Source organism: Bactrocera latifrons, unplaced genomic scaffold (genome assembly GCF_001853355.1).
Source record: "Bactrocera latifrons isolate USDA-ARS-PBARC rearing strain unplaced genomic scaffold, ASM185335v1 scaffold_504, whole genome shotgun sequence".
Lineage (NCBI taxonomy): Eukaryota > Metazoa > Arthropoda > Insecta > Diptera > Tephritidae > Bactrocera > Bactrocera latifrons.
The window spans coordinates 73,516-96,149 of NW_017537162.1; the positions used below are offsets into that span (position 1 = coordinate 73,516).

Genomic DNA, 22,634 nt, shown 5'->3' on the forward strand with positions numbered 1-22,634 from the left:
TGATATGGCAATACTTTCCATAACTATTTTCTATTCTCCCCACTCTCCCTTATTCGTTATTGAATTATAGCTTCCAAGAATGTCGTGTCATGTGTGGAATACAATGCTCGCGACAGACTGCAAACGACATCTGTCAAATATTAAAATATACACGTTCTTATCGACGGACCTATTTTGACAGCTGCACGACTACACGACTGCAGGCCGACAGTTGTCGTTCTCGCTAACTACAATTTTATCCTATATTTGCCAACGACAGTAGAGTAGTCAGTAGAATGGAAGATAGAGAGATGAGGTAGAGTGGTGATGCCAGTAATATGTAAAATGTAAAATTACTCAAAGCTCTAACAAAACTTAAAAATTTCACTTTAAGCAAAATATTAAAATTTCATTGAAGTGCAAGGTATTAGTATGGCCACAATGAAATTGTGTACATGCAAAATGGACAACTGAGTTGATTTGTGTACATGCCGGCCATTGTTATGTTGCTGCCCTCTCACAAACGTTCTTGTAGTAGGATTCAGAACGCCATTTTCAGTTTACTGTCGTGCTGCTGCAGTCTGTCGCGAGCATTGTGCTCCACACATCACAATATCAGTGTTGTTTCAAACTCAAGTCTCTTCAGTTCAAATAGAGTTTTGCTTAAAATTCAATTCAAGAATATATATATATATATATATATATATTTATAAACAACTAAATGCTGACATATTTTCAACAATCGATTTTTTTCAAGAAACCGTCATTTGGTAAAAAATTTTATTTTGCTTATTCCTTCGACTTGCTTTACAATATTCATCTTTAACGAAATCTGTTAGGTTTTTTAATTTCAGAGGATTCAGTTCGGAGATATAGTGATCAATGCAAAACGTATGTTTTGAGAGGAGTTCTCGGAGATCAGCTATAGTTCCTTTCCAAATAAAGATTTTTACCAATACTAAGTCGTAAAATACAGTTAAGAGTACCAACCATAATATGTGTACAAATTTTGGGTCAATAAATTTGACAGTTTTTTCGGAAAAAAAAATTCTGGAAAACTCGCCCCTTAAGGCAAGAGATTACACAATTATTAGAAATTGGATTATTTAGGAATTTCATTAATATTTCTCACATATTGATCAATAGATGAAGTATCAAGCGAAAAGTATGTTCGAAAATATTTATTATATGTATGTTCGAAGTGTGGGAGATATAGAAAGAATCAAATTATGGGCAAAAATTTGGCAAAGGTATACATATGTCGACATTTTTCGATCCCCTCGTATCGTAATGGATCTTCAGAAAGCTCCACATTCAAAAACCGAAAGTATTTGAAGACAAGTACTGCCCGAAGAGCTAGTCAAAATATAGATTTTTAAGAAAATGACTGCGTCCCGAAAAATTTTATTATTAGCATTTTTTATGTCTGGTATCATGGTGTGTTAAAAAGTCGAAATTATTATGAAAATTCTTATTCCTTCGACCAATATCTCACAAACATATCACGAAATTTCAATTCGAGCGGTCCAGCTTTTACGGAGACATCCATAGTATTAACCCTTCTTTGCAAAATTCTGCCTACTTTTTGAAGACAAAAGATAAAAAATTAAAATAAAATTCTAATGCAAATGCGGAAAAAATTATTATTACAGAAATAAAAATTTTCTTAAAAACCAAAAAATTGCCAATAACAAAAGGCTATACACCGACACCTTTCTCCTTTCAAAACAAAGTGATATTCTAAGTGTATGGTTTTCTATATTCAATTTTTTTGTAGGTTAGTAACTTAGCTATGTAAATATAATAGAGTTTTGTTAACAGTTTACTTTTAGAAAAACATTAGGTATAGTCTATACATGTACATACATATGTATTTCTTCAATAATTTTATTTAATACGAATTTTTTTCATTTACGAAATGGGCACTTTGGCAGAAATATATCTGTATATAATAGGTATATAGTTGCTTATAGTTAGCATATTAGTTATCTGATTTATAAAATAGTAATCTTAAGAACTAAGCAAGGGAAGAATGCTTTGATGGATATATAATATACAAAATCAAAAATTAACTACAAATATTTCTAATCAAAGTACACTTTGAAGAAAATTGCATTGCCAAATTATTATGCTTTTAATTATTACTCAAACTTCTTCCCTTTTGTAAAGCTTTACTGAGCTCATGATTTCCTTTTATTATATACAGTTATTTCACTTAAAGCTTAAATTACTTAATTACTTTTGATTTTGTATTAATATGCTTAAGTAGTATTTTTTTAAGTAATCGAAATTAAGAATTGTTTTAAATTGAAGAAGAGTTTTCAATGAATGAATGTTTGATATTTTGAATTCTAAAAGAGATTGTATAAGAAAATGTGGATTTGACATAATGTAGCTAGCTGGAGAGTACCAGTTTCTAAAAAAGTTAGCTAGTGAGTAAACATTTTGAATTTCAGAAAATATTTTAGTGATAAAATGTGGTTTTCAGCGTAGGAAGCTGTTTAGTATGAAAGATTGGATTTCTTAAAAATGATATTTTCAAATTGCTAATGTTTTTTTTTTTTATAACGAAGAAAGATCTACAACAAACTTCTTGTGCTTAATTGCTATCTGACGTCAGCAAATCAGCTGATACTGTCAAATTCCTTAATAACGGTTTAGCGGCAGTGCAGCAGCAAGAGTTCGTTTTTATACAAGAATTTCGAATAGATTAGTTGCTTGCTTGAAATGAGTGCTGCAAAGTTGAAACTTATAACCAAAAGGCTTTAAAAGTCACAAATATAATTTTTTGGTATATTTTTTTTTACACATTTATATATATAATATTTTTTTAATTTACATATATATTTTTGTTAATAATTATACAAATATTCAACTACTTTAATGTACATAATTTTGTTTACTATATTTTACAAATACACATTGGACAATTCTCTCAACAATTGTTTAGTTAAATTTAAAACGAAACCGGTATTTCTGAAAGTGCTACGTTTCATTTTGTAGGTAATTGGTTTGAACGCTAAAGCGCATGCTCGCCAGCTTTTGGTCAGGAAAGAGCTTTGCTTTGCCTTGTTTCGTTCAGCTACTATAAAATTGTTGCCATATAATTTTTATTTGATTTTATCGCTTGAAAAAAGAACATCATTTAAATTTATGGAGCAAATACATACAGAGTTACCTACACCTACAACTATATATCTCGGTATAAGAATATTGATTCATGTCACACCTAACCTAAACTCACAAATTCGGAGTAAATATATATTTCTATATACACATCTATAAATATATATATATATTGTACATATGTAGTTAAGTTCAATACATCTAGCTAGTTACATATATAGTTTATGTAGTTTAGTAACCTTATACATATATTATGTAATATAGGTATATAAACAATATGAAATGCTTTATCTACATTTACACATATTCATTTTATATACACACATGTGCCCCGTTATAGTACCCATATACTTCACTTTGCTCAGACAGTCCAGTTTTTGATTAAGTTTACTCTTTTTTGTTTCTTCTCACTTTTATCTCGTTAAGATCTTCTCACCCGCTCCGTTTCATTGCTTTTTAGAGCACTTGTAGATTCTCGCAATTTTTAAATTTCGAATCCTCTTTGCCCAGTATCCAGGTGAGCATTTGGCGCGCCTTCATGCTGGCCAATACCACGCTGCGGCTTTTATACCAGTGCGCCGGCGAGGAGGCACCATCTCGATTGCCCTGAAAGTGCATTGTAAGATTAGAGTTTGCATACATATGTAGATACTCGTGTATAATAAGAATTCGTATAAACATTAAATATTGACAAAAAACGGTTAAAATAACAGTTAGTTTATATAAAAGATGACTGTAGTTAGTTGTAATTATATTTAAGGAAGTGAAAAGTGGATATTCTGTGTGTAAAATTGAGGGTCCAATATTTAACAATAATTACGTATATTTTAGTAATATAAGTATTTATAAAATATGAACATTTGTAAAAAGACTACCTATATAAAGCTCTCAAAATATATTTGTTTTGAGTTATTTCAACAACTTTTATTCATGAAAAGAATTAAGTTTCTTTATAACAATAAATAAATCACTCAATATCGCGAAGCCTCTAATTGAAAGAATCACAAAGTCATTGTGGCTGTACATACATACATTGTGACAGAAAAGCACCCGGAAATTGTTATTAAATTCCCCGTGTAATTGATATTTAAAAAAATGTATTTTGCTGTCCTTAATTACTATGCCAAATATGAGCGCGATCTAAAAAAATTTCGTTGCAAATGTTGGAGCCCGTTCGATTGATATTTCGGATATGGACCTCGTTCTTGCTCGACTCGTCCCGATAAAGCTGATTTTTTTTTCGAAAAAGAGTACTGTAAACACGTCTCTCTGGACATGCTGATTGTGCGAATTGCTATCCCACATTTATGGGGAGCATGCCGATGAGACATGGGTTTACGAGTTTAGCATGCAACGAAGTCAACAATCATTGGAATGGAATCCGTTTCAATCGTTCGAAGAGATAAACAAAATTCACTGCAGCAGCCGAAGGCCATCCTAAAAAGTGGTGATGAAAAGTGTTTCGAGGACTAGAAACATCCGCTAAGTAGCTTGAACGTGTTTAAAGAGCGACTCTCATTCTCATCAGTTTTGTATTATTAACAACATGAAAATGCACTGAATGTTATTCTTTACATACCACCGTCGATATATTCGCAGGTGTATTGCTGAGAAGGGCGCTATAAGACTCAGGGAAGCTGATTAGAGTAAACGTCTGGGTGGAGCTTGAAAGAGTCCACACTGACAGATTATGATATTCTTTTCATTTTCGACTGCATTTAGATCACTGCATCACAGTGCTTACTGCTAATATTTATGTCGATGGGGCGAAGTCGCTGAAGAGCATTGAGGTTATCTTTTTCATGAGTTATCCATAAAACTCAAGGGGTTGGTGCAGGAGGCATTTTGTAAGGAGTTTGCCCTCATTTTTAAAGCATTACTTAAATTAAATTAATTGCTACGAGGTGTGATCCTATTTCAAGGGTACTTCCATACCCACAGCAGAGCTTTGAGCTTTCTCTTTGCTGCTTAAAGATAGTTTAGAAGTGTCTGACTGATCTTATTAAGTTACCTGATTAACACACCTGTCTGGTGTCCGATCACGGCGAAATCGCTGAAAACTTTAAAGCCGAAGAGCTCGTTAGAGAAGGTACTCTTATCCCGACTACATCGGTTTCGGAATGATTTTAAATAAATAAATAAATTTTGCCAGATGGGCTGAAAAGTTCGTGTCGTTCGTAAAAAATATATATATTTAGACAAAATTGTACTTATACATAATTTTCTTTAATTTAGGGTCTCATTTAAACAGAATGTGAGGCAGATAGTCCATTTTATAAAAGAGTTATTTCTTGCAATGTTTGTCATAAATCGGATGAGACAGTCCAAATTGTAAATAGAAAATGGCAAGTACTCTCTTCATATGCACTTAAAATCGCAGTATCATCATTATGTGAGCCTTTTTCTTTGTGATGTATATCCCCATCCCGTTATAGATAAAAAAATTTGTGTAAAAAATTAAAGAAAATAGAGATTAAGGTTACAATCATGCATAAGTTTTTACCGATAAATACATGGTGTATATCCACTACATATATATATATATATAGGTATGTACATACTTTTTCTAAGCGAATATAAAAACATCGTTTTCTCAAATTTACATTCGTTTCTAGGCAAAAAAAAAAATGTCTCGTAGCAAAAATTCCCTTACAACAAGATATTATACGGTATACTATTTACAGTTGGGCTGAAGGAAGGGGTTAAACACGCTTATGCTATAAAATGTTTCCTATATTGAGCTGTTGAATTAATTGAATTTTTGTTTACTCACCAAATTTTCAGAATTTTTTTCATTTACACAATCAGCGCCATTGTGCTCTAGCGCCTTGTCTATAACCTTTTCTTTTTCTTTAATTTTATTACTGTCTTTATCTTTATGCTTGTCTTTGGATTTCTTAGAACCAGTACGTGAAGTACCATCTGGATTCTGTTCAAAGGAGATGGTGGTTTTTATTATAAAATAATAGTGTCGGGTTTAGGGCGAGATTTTTGGGGTAACAACAACAAGCCAATTCAATTTGGTAGGGGTAATTCAGAACAGCGGTGGTTATAATGGTGTTTACATCAGGAGTTAAGTCGGAGAGGCAGAGTTTTCTCAAATCACAAATGAACAGGTGGTAATTGTAGAGAGTAATATGGGAAATGTTAATGACCAATATAATGGTAGTTGTATTTGTAATGAGGATAGTAATTTAATCGCAATATTAATAGGTATGAAAAAGAAAATAGTAGTAGTTATGTTATGGTAATGGTGTTGGAATTGTATTGATTATAGTAAATTTTATATAATGGTTACGGAACATTAGTTAGATGTGATGATGGCAATGATTACGGCAAATATATTTATAAATGTAATGATTACCAGAATTGTAATTGAAATATAAAAATTAGTAGTAATAATAATAAAGGTGGTAATGGAAAAGTAATAATGGTGGATTTTAAATAAAAATAAAAATATTATGTTAATTTATAATTTAATAAATAATAACCGTATTGGTAAAATATAATTTTATTTATATTATTAATGTTATTATGTTTTACAAATAGTAATTACATTGATAATTACATTAATAATAGTAATTTTAAGTAATTGAAATTACAGTTAAAATGAAATTTATTGTGTAAATAATTTCATAAATGATTTTATAGTAGAAATCGTGTTCATATGGTAATGGTAATGGCATTTGTAATCGTATTGGCAATGTTAATGTAATTTATAATTTAATTAAAAGGTAATAGTAGTAATGATATTGATAGTTGGTATGTAAATTTTATTTGTAATGTTAATGGTAATATTAACGGTAATGGTAAATGTAATCGTAAAAGTAATGGTAATTAAATTATGAATAATGAAAGCATTAGTGAGGACAATAACAGGTTTCAGAAAATTTGTGATTTCAGCATATTTGTATTTGTAATCGTATTGGTAATGTTGATGTAATTTTTAATTTAATTTTGAAAATAATAGTAGTAATGATATTGATAGTTGGTATATAATTTTTATTTGTAATGTTAATGGTAATATTAACGGTAATGGCAAATGTAATCGTAAAGTAATGGTAATTAAATTATGAATAATGAAAGCATTAGTGAGGACAATAACAGGTTTCAGAAAATTTGTGATTTCAGCAAATATGGATGAAATGATGATCGTATTAATAGCATTTATAGAAAGCATGAATAAAGTAGAAGAACAAGAAGAATATAAAGCGTTAATTATTTCGAATATGAAGTTTTTTATATGAATTATGCAACAGTTTTGGTTATGTCTGTGTTAATGTGTATTAAGCTACACAATTGTGAACGCCAATTATTCTCTGGGCCTAACTGCTTGTCACGCCAGATAGACAGGCAGTTAAAATATAATGGAATTTTGAATAATTTTGGGAAATACAATTTGAAATATTTATTTTTGTATAAACACGTACGACACTTTGCGGAATTTTGTGGCGTCATATATATTTCTTAAATTTTATTTTCTTCAATATTTGTTTTTTTTTTTTTGCTAATTTTTCTAAAACACACACACACATACGCACTAATTCTAATATTCTTCATCGCCTATAGACGTGTGACTACACAAATTCGACACTTTAATGCTACAACTTACATGCAATAAGTTTTGATCCTTTTTGAGACGAATTTGTGTCAAAGTGCCAGCCAATAAGTCGTCGCAATTATGATTGATGCCCGCCGAGACTTCAATGAATTTGGCGCCAAAAGTACATGCGACGCATTTGCCATCTGTGAATGGTAATAGACAGAGGGAAGTGAGATAAAATTAAAGAGAAAACCAATAAGTGTGTAGACATGCATTTGTACATTAGACATTGTTAGGAGTATCAAGAAGAAAAAATTGAAAAACTTTGCTTTAAATGCATTCTCCCAAAGCAACATTTCTAATGCTGCTTGCGCAAACTTTTCGCTCTTCTTTTGTCTATCTACTTTCTTTCTTCATTCTGACATTCCTTGCACTACTGCAGCTATTTCGACTCGACAAGACGGCATGCCAGAAGTTTGTCTTGTTTAACAGATTTTTTTAGTAGTTTTCTATAGTTGACAGTCAAACTTTGTGGTTCAATGTGAACTTAAGTGCTAGAGGTAACTGCCATTAAAGCAAATACATCAATGTATGGGCGGTCCATAGGAATTTTGCTTTATAAGAAATTTTTATAGCAAAGTTTTGCTTAAAAAGCGCAATGCAAGTTTGTTTTCTTAGAAATTTTCAATGAAAACTGTACTTCAAAAACTCAATTTTCCTCAATAAAACATAAAAAACTGAAAAATCAAATTGCTTTAGTACCACACCTGTATTAGAGAATGAAAATTCCGCATTACACTTGCGGTTCTTAACGCCTTACTTGATTTCGTAAGCCTTTGCTTTAATTAAACACTCAGCTCAAATGTACCGTTACGCGGCGCAAGTCTTCTAATTAACATGCTTTCAAGTGCGCGTAAAGCCAACCAATTAGCTACACCCTTGTATACATATTTTGCAGCGCCTCAAAGTATGCTACTATGCAATAGAAAGCTCATTGAAGCACACGATGAATTACCTTTAATTTACAAAAGTTGGCAACGCGTGCAAAATTATTGCCATCACTTGAAGAACGAGTTTTCTACAAAAATACTTTGGTTGCTGAGAAAATAGTTATGAAATTATAATTTTAATATTTTTGGTTCCGTAAAACTTCCAAAAAACCAAAAAGTTTTATTAAAATTTCGTTTATGAAATTTATTGCATACTAAACAAAAATCTGTGCTTAATCCCCGAAAATAACAAGCTGTGCTGTTCAAGGCACTAAAATTCTTTTAAGTCTCACTTTCCTCCAATAAAAATTGACTGAGGTCTTTAAGCTTCCTTTGCTATGTTTTTCTCATCTGCACTTGCATTCTGCATTTAAATTTGCAACTCTCAGTTTCGCTTACCTTGTGAGGAAACCGCACGCGAACGTGCCAAATCAATTTTGTTCGCCACCAAAATGATCGGACGTGTGCGTATCAAATCCATATCCTGCAGTCGTGATAGTATATGTTTGGCGCGTGTGAATGACTCCTTGTCAATGCAAGAGTAGATTACGAGAAAAGCATCAGCCTTTTCCAATTCATCCTGAAAATTATAAAAAGAATTATTGCAATATATCAAATAGTATTAGATATAGGTGGATTTATAGAAGTTGATATATGTATAATATATATGACTACGGTGAGTATTATTTCGTGTTTTTCAATAAAAGTGCTACAAATTGTTTTTTTCTAAATAAAACGGTTTTGAATATCAATGAGATTCTTTATTCCTGCGAAAGTATTTTCGACGCTATGCGGGCAGACGCTTAATCCAATTTCCGACGTTTTTCAAGCCTAAAAAAGCGGCCAATTGACTGGGCCATTTCGTGAGATAACACGTTCACCAGACTTGGTTTTCAATATATCGATTTACCACATATTATCCAAGTCCATATCATCTAATCCGGACCAAAAATATTCGGTTATCATTGAGCGGTAGTGATTTCCATTCCCAGTAACGAGCCGGTCTTGATCATCACGGAAGAAGTACAGCCCAATGACGTCGCCGGCCCATAAACCGCACCAAACCGTAATTTTTTCGCAATGGTGACTCGTGGAGTACGTGTGATGATTTTTTGATGAAAACCCTGATCATTTTCAAGTTGTTGCTCAGCTCAATTCATAAACATACGACGATTCTGGTGGTCAAGAGGCTTCAGTTCTTACGTCAGTTTGTCACAACGACATTTTGTAATGTGTGTATGGATTAAAATTTTTCCGCTAGACGCTCAATTGGTGATCTGATAGGCGAATTATGACGACAATAAATTGGAAGTAGCGCTCATTTCCGAATTTCGATAGTAAATTTTAATAATTTCGAATCGTTGTTCGATCGTATATCTCTCCATGATGAAATGGCAAGCTTTACTGAAAAGTGGGAAATATATGGCGTCGTTGCTGTCCTACTTTGTAGTTCTCTATTAAAAAACTCTTTACATATATTATTACTACTGTAAACATTATTTATCGATATGTAAGAAAAATGAATATAAGCGAAGCGGAAAAAACTTAAACAGCTGTTGCATTTCAAAATGTCGCTAGATGTAGCAAAAATTGCAAATCTGTTACACAAATTGGGAAAATAGTTAGGGGTTTCACACGAATATAACAACAGATTGGACAGATTTATGAAAAAAGTAGTATTGATTCAATGGGCGCGCAGTTTAATTGGACCAGCGTGAGCCAAATTTGTACAGATAGTGAATTCGTGAAGTGACCTATATTTTTGTCTGTCTTCCACAATACCGAATTATATGTTTCCTGAGTTGTTCGTAAGAGAGAACAGTCCCGTTATGTGAGGTTGGAAGCTTAAATATATTACTTAGAAACATACATACTTTATATTACATCTCTAAGAGGAATAAATACTCAGTCATTTCATTTTATGAGCTAAGCAGTGATGCTATTTTTTTGACGAAGTTTCTAAATTATTGTAGTATCTTCCCAACTATCATCTTCATTTTAAAATGTGTAGTTTTAGTTAGTAAAGAAAGCCTTTAAGTTCCTTAAATAGTTTGAAATCAGTTTGCCAGCTCATCCTTTGTCAATTCTATTAAAAAGAAAGATTTATAAAAAATGTTAATTTATTAAGTCAAGTAAAATGTTGCCTACATCCAGGCGCCAAACGGTTATGCTATCAAAGACATGCACCTTTTTGTTTTTTTTTTAGATATTCTGATTATTTAGACACATTACTGAATACTTTGTTTTTAATTGGCTTAGATAGTTATAGTTTGCAGCTCTTTTAGGGAGTATTACTATTCTGACTTCGATTAAGCATCACTTGTAAACCATTATTATTATTGTGTTTATAATATTTTTTGCCAAACATGAGTGTATTTGAAAACAATATTGTTTTAAGGCACACACACTCTTTTTACCATTATGCTATTATAAAAAATTGAGCTATGTAAATTTTTAAAGTCATGGCCAGGCCTATGTATATGATTTGGTAAGCTTACAAAAACTATTCCTAAAAAAGGAAAGAAGTGAACAAAAAATATGGCATGAAACTCTTAATTTATGACCGAGCGAACCTTAAATAATAGCAACACACGCATTTCCAACGTTGCCACCTGTGCAAAGCTTATTTGTAGGCCTATGCAGACCTTTTGTCATGCGCTTGAAAGCATTTCGTGCCACCAACTTCCTTTGTAAAATTGTATAATAAATATTTATGTCTAAATTTGTGCCTGTGTGCCGCTTAAATTTCCAACTCACGTTTGCATTTTTTGAAAAATATAAAATATTCTGCTTTTTGTTTGCTAACCTCTAACACTTGACCGCCCCTTCGCGGCAACGTGTTGCCAGCTACGTCGCTAAAATGCTAACGAATCGTACCCCTGTGCTATTTTTCACATTTCGCTGAATATTCCGCTGAATAGCTTTATTTGCCGAGTGTGGCATTGTCGAAATTTGCTCTGCTTGTCATTGTTTTGAATTTTGTGTAGCGTCACTTCACTTATTGTCTCAAAAATATTTCAGCTGACGTCATCGTTCGTCTGTTTTTGTTCGCTTTTGCGGCTGATCTATGCTTATATAAAAGTATGTAGTATATATATTTTTCTACTACGTCGTATTTTCATATTTGGCATTGGGCCAACACGGTCGCACTCAACGTGCCGTCTGCATTATTAATGCCACCATTGGCCGATCAGAGGTAAACGTGATTTGCAGTTTCAGCGCAATCAATTCGATGTGTCTGCGGCCATGTCTGAGACAAATAACGGTTTAAGTACGACAATATATCGTCTGCCTTCTGGCGTTATATTCAATTGATTTGTGCTTGCTGTGATTTCACTTTTTCCCCATTTGACGAATGGCTTGAGTAATCTGAAGTGCTTTTGTGAGGAATTGTGCTTAATGTGCTTTTATTGGTGCTATTTTCGTATTTATTGCGCTTCAAATTGATGAATGTTGCAGTTTTTATTTAATTTTACATTTCATATGTTATTTTTAGCAAGAAAAATTCGGTGATCAAAAAAGTAGTTGCCATAAAAAAACGACGCCTTTGAGCTAACGCAAAAATGATCCAAAAATTAAAATTTTCATCCACTTTTTAGTTACTTGTCCTGAGAAGACCTTCCGTGCTTTCAACAAATTAATTTTTGCATCGCTATTCGCCAGTTTGTCGCAGTTTTAATGTCATATTCAGAAACCCATCTCTGGTCATCAGTAATAGTGCATTTGCTGAAGGTAGGCAGCTCAAGCATATCTTTTGCGATCTCAATTCTACATACATCGCTTTTGTAAGATAACGAGGTCTTTTGGTAAGAATTGAGCATTGACATGCTTCATACCTAAAATATTTACCAAAATGTGTAGAATGTATCCAAAAGTGATGTAGAGATCATCTCCTATCTCTTTGTTACCGATAATTTTAAGCACAATTTCTTTAACTTCAACCGATTTGGCCTAATTTTACAAACTTCTACTCGGCGAGTTTAGTTAAGTTAGCTTCAGAGTCCACGCCCACTTCAAAAAATTATGAAATATTTCCCCTCGTTACTGCGATTCAATTTACCAAATTACAGTTATATTTGCGTTTGGCACTTTAAACGTTTAATGGCGGTTTGTGGGCGCGGCGTCTGCAATACTGAGGAATACTGGGATGAAACATATGTACAAGACGTGTTCCACAGTAAACAGCACTTAAAAAAAAAGCAGAACAAATGTTTTTTTTCGGCAAAATCAATTTATTTTATTCAACATAGTCTCCTTCTGCTTCAATACAGCTTTTTGCACGGTGCAAAATCATGATGGTTAAAATGTGATTTTTATTCAAATAATCGTCTCTCGAATGTTGAATTTCGAGCAATTTTTGGTCGTCAGTTCATTTGTGTGGAACAAACAAATCGATGATTTGGAGATGTTCAATTCCATTTCCATGAATTTCAATGATGATTTCGGCTGATTTTTGAAGAATTCGCGCACAGTTTCGATTCGATTTCCGGTGTTCACGGATTTTGATAGGCCCACATGTTGATCGTCATTTATGTCCTCACGACAACTTTGAAAACGTTGAAACCACTCATGCACTCTGCTACGGGATAGGCAATCAAAGCCATAAAGTTTTTTTATCATTTGAAACGTTTCGGTAAAAGTTTTACCAATTTTAAAACAAAATTTAATGTTGGCTCTTTGTTCGAAGCCCATTTTCGCACCGATAACACAAACATACTGACACTTAAAACGCAATAACTTCACTTGCGATCCATAAAATGTTATGAAACTTTCAATGGACAATCGATAAAGATATCAGATTCTAACGCATCAGTAGACATATAGATGGCGCCACCAGGAGGCACTAGATTCAAAAACTCCTGTTTACTTTGGAATACCCCTTGTATGTAATAAATTTCATCAAGATTTTTAATCTCTCTTCAATAAGGTCTGCCATTTTATCACGGAAAAATATACGATCCAATAACGTTCGAAATTAATAAAATTTACTATCGAAACTCATAGTCAGTGGGCTGAACTTTGAGCGCGCTACGTCCAATTTATTGTCGTCATAATCCTCCTGTCCAATCAACAATTGAGCAACTAGTGGAAAAATTTGAATTCACAGGCACAGTAGAAAATGTTCCCGTGACAGTAAGACAAATAGGTGCCGAGAGTGTTGAGAATATTGCTGAAGCTAAAGTATCAATTGAGGTAGACCTAAATCAGTTTTTCGTCGTTTTGAAACGTTGGTCATCTCTATGTCGTCGTTGTGGCGAATTCTGCAAGACCAACTTGACGTAAGAACTGAAGCCCCTTGGCCACCAGAATCGTCGTATGTTCATGAATTGGGCTGAGCAACAACTTGAAAATAATCCGTATTTTCATCGAAAATCATCTTCAGCGAGGAAGCTCATTTTTGGTTGATTGGTTTCGTCAATAAGCAAAATAAACGTCATTCAGGCAGCAATCCACACATCCCCCATGAGTCACCATTGCGCCCCAAAAAGCTATTGGGGCGTACTTCTTCCGTGATGTACCGTACTGTGAATAGAAATCGCTACCGCTCAATGATAACCGAATATTTTTGGCCCGAATCGAATGATATGGACTTGGACAATATTTGGTTTCAACAGGAAAATCTTGAAATGGCTTAGTCAAGTGATACAAACAACCATTGGATGAACACAACTATGAACAGGTCAATTGAAAACGTCTGACCTGATCGATCAACTTGAAATCGATATGATTTTCAGTTAGCCCTAACCTAAAGCGCGTGTATAACTTCTACAGCAGTCGGAACACCAGTTTGTGGATTAAATCATTATAAAAATTCATCATAAAAATTGATAGAAAGTACTTTCGCGTGTAGATGAAATATAGCTTTTTGAAAGAGAAATATAGTTTGATGACTAGTTTCCGAACACTGCTCCTAGAATATCAACAATCAAGAATTAGTATACCATATTCAGACGTGGTGAAATGAACACCGTAAATAGTTGACGCATTGGATGCTCAAAAGAGGGCGAAAACATCAAAATATTCTACAAAATAATTTAGGAACCCTAAAGTTAAATTGTTTGATATATCCGCCGCTCTAAATATATCAACTAAATATATATCGTACACCGTATTATTCACGAATATTTGGATATGAGAAAGGTCTATGCAATGTTGACCAAAAACAACGAGAAAATGATGATTCGAAGCAGTCATTGAAGATGTGGTGTTTTCGACGGTATGTGACCATTGATGAAATATGGCTCCATTAGTTTACTCTGAAGTTCAACTGAGAGTTATCCGACTGGACCGGATACGACGAACCCACTCTAAAGGGTGGAAAAACGCAACAGTCGGCTGGCAAGGTTGTGGCGTCTGTATTTTGGAATGCGCAGCGAATAACTATGGTTGACTGCCTTGAATTATTGGACAGTTTGAAAGACGAATTCACCGAAAACCTCCGCATTTCAAGAAAAAAAGTGCTATTTCACCAAGACAACAAACCATATCCGAAGTCAGTTAAAACGGTGTCAAGGCCAAAATCCATGATTTGGGCTTCGAATTGCTCTCACATCCACCAGATCTGACTACCAGCGACTACTTCCTGTTCTCAGATCTCAAAAGTATGCTCGCTGATAAGAAATTTTAATGAAATGAAGAGTTCATCGCCCAAACTGAGACATATTTTGAAGCTAGGAACAAGTTATTTATTTAATAATTTTTAAAAATTTTTAACACTTTCAAACCCGAACAATTATGCCTCGTATTTTGTAATAGCTCTTTTTGAACATAAGCTACTCATTATTCACTGCTAGTTTACAGTTAATGCGCAAGTGAGCTTCAACTCAACTTGATGTTACACACATAACTGGGTACGCGAGCATGATAAACCACGACCATTACAAAGCGCAAAAGCACATACTTCACCCTTTCGCCCATCAAATGTATACACCGCGAGTTACCAAACGCATTTTGCCAAATATTTGCGACCACCAAAGCGCTGTGGGGCTTGCTACTTTGTTTCTCTGGTTTGGCAATATGTGCAGTAGCATCTGTTTTGACACACACACACACATACACATACATTTGCTAATCCTCGCCTGTCAACATTGATGCGTGCTGCTTGTGCTTTGGTTGCTCCTATTGCTTTTGTTGTCGATTGCTGTTTGCTTTGGCTTTTGTGATTAGCATATGTGCTTCTGTATGCCCGCCAGTGAAAAGCGAGTGGACACATTGCGATAAACGGCAAATGGAAATTTGGTTTGAAGGGCCAATAATTTTGACAGGTGTGTCATTTTTGGAGGGACAAGTGCAAAGCCATTTGAAAATGACAAAATTCGCAAATTCGGTCAACAGGTTACTCGCATGCAATTGTGATTTTCAGGTTTGTGCGAGATTTCTTCCCTTTTTCATTTATCTATGTGGTTTCAGATTTGCATTGCCCAAAGTAGTTATAGAAGAGTAATTTCAAAGGCACAAACTATGTTTATTTTGAATTCGATGTAGCCAACAGCTGATGAAATGTGATCTGAATGCATGGGTGGTGTTGGACTTCTCTCACTTTGTAAAAATTAATAGGTCTCTTATCAATTTCAGACAGATAGATTGTTCTACACTTCACCGGGAAATGGGGTCTAATTGTAAAATATTTAGATAAATGGGAGCTAACTTAATGACCTAACAAGAAACTACTTTGAATTTTGATTAGCTTTTGTGTGATAAGCTTGAGAAACTTAGTTTAAAAACTGATAAGGAAATCTACATTAAGTAGTGCTTGGCTTGAGGATTCTGGTGGTGTGCTTGGGAAATTTTTTTTATAACATTACTGTCAGGGTTCACGAGCATAAAGTGCTTGAAACTCTTAATAAAACTCTGTTTTAAGCCGGTTGTTTTTTTAGTGGTTACTTCTGCTCTTTGGAGAGTCTGGATCTGTTTTTTTATCTGTTTTTTTTTGCGAATTCGTGTGCATTAAATTTAACTTACACCTTCATTTTATGACACTGTCGAAGTGGATAAAATTGAAGCACTTTCAGTATAATAAGTCGCTATCTAATATTATATTTCCATTTATAAATATAAGTATGATATATTTAACACATACCTATTCAGAATTTCAGACATGAGACTTCAAATAAAATTTTGGAAAAAATGTTAGAAAATATTTAAAATTAATTAATCAGTATGTTTCAAAGCTTATCTGAATTCAATTGTTGTAAACAAAGGGGTTAAACCCACTTCTGAGTTTCAAAAAAAAAAAAAAAATAGACTTTTCCATATTCATAAATATCAAATGGCCATATTCGAGGATATTCTCCGTCTATTTCTTGGAATTTATTTACTCAGTGTAATTGGTTTTAGAAAAATCTAATGGCATTTTACTCGAACGTCCTCCTTGTTTACCTTTTATGAGTTTAATGATCTTTTTGTTAGCATTTAGCAAAGCTTACAACTTTGCTTTACATTTAGCTAAGTTCACAACCATTGTATAATTTTAGCAAAGTTAATAACCACTGTTTACATTTTGGATCGCTTAGGTAAAAAGCAGCTATTGACACTGGTATCTAGAGAGTTGAATAGTTACGTTCCGATTTTGGAAATTTTTAAACTTGGGATATCCTATATCAAAAACTGAACTAGTGCAAATTTAATCCTTATAGTATACTTAGGTGCTTGATTTGTATAAAGGAAAGTGAAAGACTTAAATGAAATTTAAAGTCCGATTTCTCCGCACTTTTTTTTTATACATATATATAACCCTATATCTAACTCGATCGTGAACAAAACGATTGATCTCTGCAGCAACATGTCGTTAATTTAATATATAACCTGTTAAAAAATTTTCTTTTAGCAAATAATATTATGCTTGCACCAGCTTCCACACACACTCTCAATACCCTCTAATTCTACCCTCTCTTTGCAAACGTTTTCCAATCACTATCGAATTCACCGAATCGCAATCAATTAGCGTCAATTCAGCAAAACACTGAACTCATTCGACAGTCAAATGAAAGCAATCACGAAACTGCTTGTTCTTGCAATTTCTACACCTTTTCTTTATACAAACGCTTTCAGCGCTCACAATATTACACTCAATTAGCTTATTACAATGGCGTCCTGCACCACTGCACCACTGCACTCACCTTGTTATCCTGTTGTCCCGTAGAGAACTTCAATTCCGATTCGATGCCATTTAGAATTATAGAAATATTCTGCTCCGCAACATCGCATTCTGCAAAGGAAAATAAAATAAAAAATTGTGTGGTATGAAAATAGAAAAATTACAAGAGAAAAGAAAAGACAGAGACATTTTTGTTAGAACTAGAAAGAACTTTTTTTTTTATCAGAACAGAGGAAGAAGTCCAAAGTGCCAAAAGGTGTGACAAAGTCGTATGACCTTGAAAGTAGTGAGTGACATGCCCTGATTTGTTTACACAGCGAAAATTAATGTTTTTTTTTATAAGAAATACAGCAACAATAACAATAATGGTAGGAAGACGAACAAAAGCAACTTTCCGATATGAAAAAATGAGTAAATTGCCTGAAAATTGACTGCTCAGACAGCTACTCTTCATTTGTGGTCACTGCTCTTATATATTTACTATATATACCCGTTTGTATGTATGTCGCCACAGCAGCACGCCAATTTGTGCACATAAATCTTGTGGTTGAGTAATTGATAAATTGATTACTGTGGTGGATAATTTGCATGAAAATAACAGCAGATGCCTYTTATATGCCACATGCATGCATGTTTATATATATGTATATGTATGTCTGTATGTGTTTGCGTGTGCCTGACAGGCAATCTCTGCAGCTGAAAACGAGTCGTTCGTCCATAAACCACTGCAAGAGTTGTGTTGACCACACGTCACTGGCTCAGCAAGCAAAAAAAAATTCACACACACACACACAAACACTTATATACAGGCGCACAGTTATATACAGCCACACACTCATACACATGCATAGCTACGCCAGCAATTATACTGTATTAAAATTAAATATGCTTAACAGCGGTGCGTTGATAATGCAATGACCACAACCAGCGGCAGTCAGCCACACCCGGGCGTATGAGTGACAATTTAATCAAATTATTTTTCATTGCCAACCTTCAAATGCGCCATCATGTATATGTATTTTGAGTGTGTGTATGTCTGATTTTTGATTCAATTTCCAGTTGCAGTGAGAATATCCTCAGCACACTGTGTGTGGCAATTATGTGCGGCGCGCGTTATGTGGCTGGCGGCTGGTGCGTGGTGGGTTTAAGCGGTATTAGCAGTCACAGCTGCTCACGGTATATACATTTTCATAACGGTATATGCATTTGTTTGGTTGCGGTTGCATCAGGTGTTAAGTGAAATTATTTTTGATTTATATCGGCTCACAAATTCATAGCTACATACAAAACGGTATTTCATGTGGCATTAGAATTTGTGGCAATTAAAATTTTGTTTAGTTTTAATTGAATCCAATTGAAATGAAATTTTCATTGCGGTTTTGCGGATTTTTGTGCTTGTTGCTTGCTTTTTAAATATTGTGAGTGCTTTTAGCATTTCAAAAATGCTAAATTTAATATTATTTCGAAAATGATTGATATTTTAAGCTATTGATACCATATTTTGGCCGTATATGCGGATATATACATATAAATAATAGTGCGCTGCACTTTCGACAAATGAATTTTGTTATGTCCTATGCATGTCTGCAATGAATTTTCTGGTTGTGGCTCCTCAGTGCTTCTTCATTGGTTCTATTAGGGCTTAGTTTCGACAAGGATACAATTCTTAGTTTGATTTCACCTTCTAATTTTATTCCGGCACGGAAAAGCCGATATCGGAATATATACTTACATACAAACTACCAATCAAAATCTAGTTTTTGTATGAAGAACTCGTTTATGAAAGTCAGCAGGGATTATTTTCTAAGAAAAAAATTGTTCAGATCGGACCATTATAGCATATAGCTGCCAAACAAACTGCACGCTCAAAATGAAGTTCTTGCATGAAAAGCTTTTTAATGTAAAATAAAGAATATTTTAGCTTGGTTTCTTCTTCTTCTTTATTATTCTAGTTACTTATGTACATACATATGTATGGCACCTAAAATGCAAAATAACCTAACATCACTTTTCATAAGCTTACAGTCGACGTAAAAACGTTATATCAGAAACCACTCATATTAAAGCAAAATTTGAGTTTTGGTTATAAGTTGGTTATATATTGGTTATACAGTTGTTGTTGTTGTTTTAACGGTTTCAGTCCCCGTTGGGATGGTGAGGGTTATCAGTGTTTTCGTCGATGTCATCTAACGGGAGGATCAGGAAACGTGTTTTTCGACGGGGTCGGACCAAAGGGAAAAGGGTGTTAGATGGGTGGGGTTGGTTGGGCGTTGCATGCAGGACATACGTTGGGTATGTCAGGGTTTATTCTGGATAAGTAGGAGTYTAACCTGCTACAATATCCAGAACGAAGTTGCACAAGGGTCACTCGCGTTTCTCGCGGCAACTCGAGCTTTTCGTCTGCTATGGGTGGTGATTTCACTCCAAGTACGCCATTCACGTGGAGGGAGTCGGTGAAGGTGTTGATGGCTTCACTGTGAATGGCGGTCAGTGACTGTCGTAAGTTTGTTGCGTCCGAAGTCCTGTCGGCGTATTGTTCGATGTCGTCCACGTGATCAAGTAATGACCTCTTGATGCTCAAAGGAGGCGGTTCCGCTTCAAGCAGATGGCTGATGATTTCTATGAAAACATCCTAGCTGGAACTGCTTGGAGAGGAGTTCATTATGCTCCTTAACTGAGAGCATAAGCGTCTCACTATGTAGGTGTTCGATGGGAGACATCAAGACGCATCCCGTCATGGTCCGGAGTGCTGTATTCTGGCAGGTCTGTAGTTTCCTCATCTGCGTGCCACTGCATCCAGGCGACCATATGAGTGCTGCATAGTTAAGGACTGGCCGGCCGATTGCCTTTTAAGTTGCCAACAATGCTTCTTTGTCTTTCCCCAAGTGCCGGCTAGCGATTTGAGGATTTTGTTGCGACTCTGTACTTTGGTGATAATCGCGGTCGTATGTGGAGAGAAGGAGCATAGACTGTCGAAGGTGACACCTAAAACCTTAGGGTTATTGACAGTCGGAATTTTGACGCCGTCGACTGCAATATTAAGTTCCAGTCTATACTCCTTCGTCCAGTTYGTGAATATGGTCGCTGTGGATTTGGTAGGGGAAAGTTGGAGGTTCCGTGCAGTGAGRAAAYGAGAAAGGTCGGAGAGGTAGTTGTTTACCTTCGAACACATGCCATCGATTCTATTGCCCGACGTCAATATCGTACAGTACAGCGTACGAGGTTATGGAAACCCCCTCTGGTGATTGTAGGAGTTGCGAGATGTAGAAGTTAAACAGTAGCGGGGAGAGGACACCACCCTGCGGAACCCCCTGTTTAATTCTTCCCAGTTTAGATGTTGCACCTCGAAATAGTACGGATGACTGACGACCGTTCAGATAGTTCATGGTCCACCTCTTGAGCCCTGGATGAAGCGTGGTTTTCTCAATGTCCTACAGAAGCGTTGTGTGGTTGACCGTGTCAAAAGCTTTTGACAGGTCCAACGCTACGAGGATCGTTCTCTCACAGGGTGGTTTCTGCTTGAGGCCACGAACTATCTGAGCGTTTATAACGCTAAGTGCTGTGGTGGTACTGTGTATTTTACGGAATCCATGCTGGTGGCTGGCTAGGCTCAGGTGATGAGTGAAGGTCGGGAGTAACAAGGTTTCAAGTGTCTTCTCTACTGGGGAGAGGAGAGTTATCGGACGATAAGATTCCSCTTTGTTGGCGGGTTTCCCAGGTTTCAGTAGTGGGACCACTCCTCCGACTTTCCACACATCGGGCATTTGAAGAGTGGTCAGCGACAGGTTGAGGACCTTTGTGAGATATCTTACTCCTGTCGAGCATAGATGCTTTAGCATTAGCATGTTGATTCCATCAGGACCAATAGATTTGGAAGATTTTGCTTTGTTGATGACACCCTGAACCTCCTCATCGGTGAAAGTAAATGGCGCGCCGTCGTTTGGAATTTTGCGCAGCCGTCGGTTAACACATCGTTTGGCTTTGTCTACCGAAGGGTGCAGTGTAAACTGCCGGCTAAAATAGCTCGCACACTTCTTCGGGTCCGAAGAGCCATGACCATTGAGTTCAACTTCAACTCGGTCGTCGTGACTCTTCGGGTTAGACAAAGCTTTGACAGTAGCACGAAGCTTACTCACACGCGCTCATTAGCTGAAACGGCTGCTTCGGCTGGGAAGTTGGGGCGGATTTCCGCTATTCGTCCAGCTGGTATGAAGCGAGCGGTAGCTGCTGCGATCACCTTGTGGAATTGACGAAGTCAGAGTGGGAGCTATGTTACCTAGTGGAGCTCTGGGGGACCGTGGAGTTCTTCTGTTGGCCACTCGAGTTGGCGGCACAGCGCGCGAACTATGTTCAGAATGCACAGCCGTAGAGGCTAGCGTCGCAGTATTGCGTAGGCAACATGAGATCACGTAACGCGTGGCCCACTCCCTATGGGTCTTAAGGCCTGAGCAGGTCTTAAGATGGCTCCATCCATTGCATGTGTTGCACCTGACTGACTTTTTATGGAGCCTTTTCGCGCAAACGCAGCAGAAAAATTCCTCCGGGCCCGGGTTGGATTCAATGCCAGTACGAGTCAGGAGGATACAGAGCAACTTTGCTGCAAGGCGTTGCTCCAGTGACCACACACACAAATTAACACTGACCGATCTAAACGGGGTTAGATCGCCGAAAAAACAGCCCTTGGTCGGATATAAACCGAGCCAATTCCGGTACGTAGAACCGGCTGCCGTGGGAATTGGTTATACAGTGGGTATATATTGGTTATTATACAGTCACACTGAAACCAAAGTTTCAATTATAAAATGGTTATACATCGGTTATTATTCAGTAAAATTTAACCTTATCCCTTAACAATCCTCAACACTTTAGATATTTGAACCAGTTTCTATAGTATTCGCCC

At 35.5% G+C, this 22,634-nt stretch overlaps 1 protein-coding gene across 1 annotated transcript in view; it reads right to left on the bottom strand.

Moving 5' to 3' along the window:
* Positions 1–2,863: 2,863 nt before the first annotated feature.
* The window catches only part of LOC108973851 (GTP-binding protein RAD), a gene marked incomplete at its 5' end in the record, with an annotated part of 63,062 nt that continues 43,291 nt past the window's right edge, over positions 2,864–22,634 (bottom strand). The window contains 5 exons of the mRNA XM_018941355.1: positions 2,864–3,711; positions 5,879–6,034; positions 7,718–7,851; positions 9,037–9,217; positions 17,757–17,845. Coding sequence (XP_018796900.1) covers positions 3,562–3,711; positions 5,879–6,034; positions 7,718–7,851; positions 9,037–9,217; positions 17,757–17,845 — 710 coding nt within the window. The remainder of the gene's footprint in view (positions 3,712–5,878; positions 6,035–7,717; positions 7,852–9,036; positions 9,218–17,756; positions 17,846–22,634) is intronic.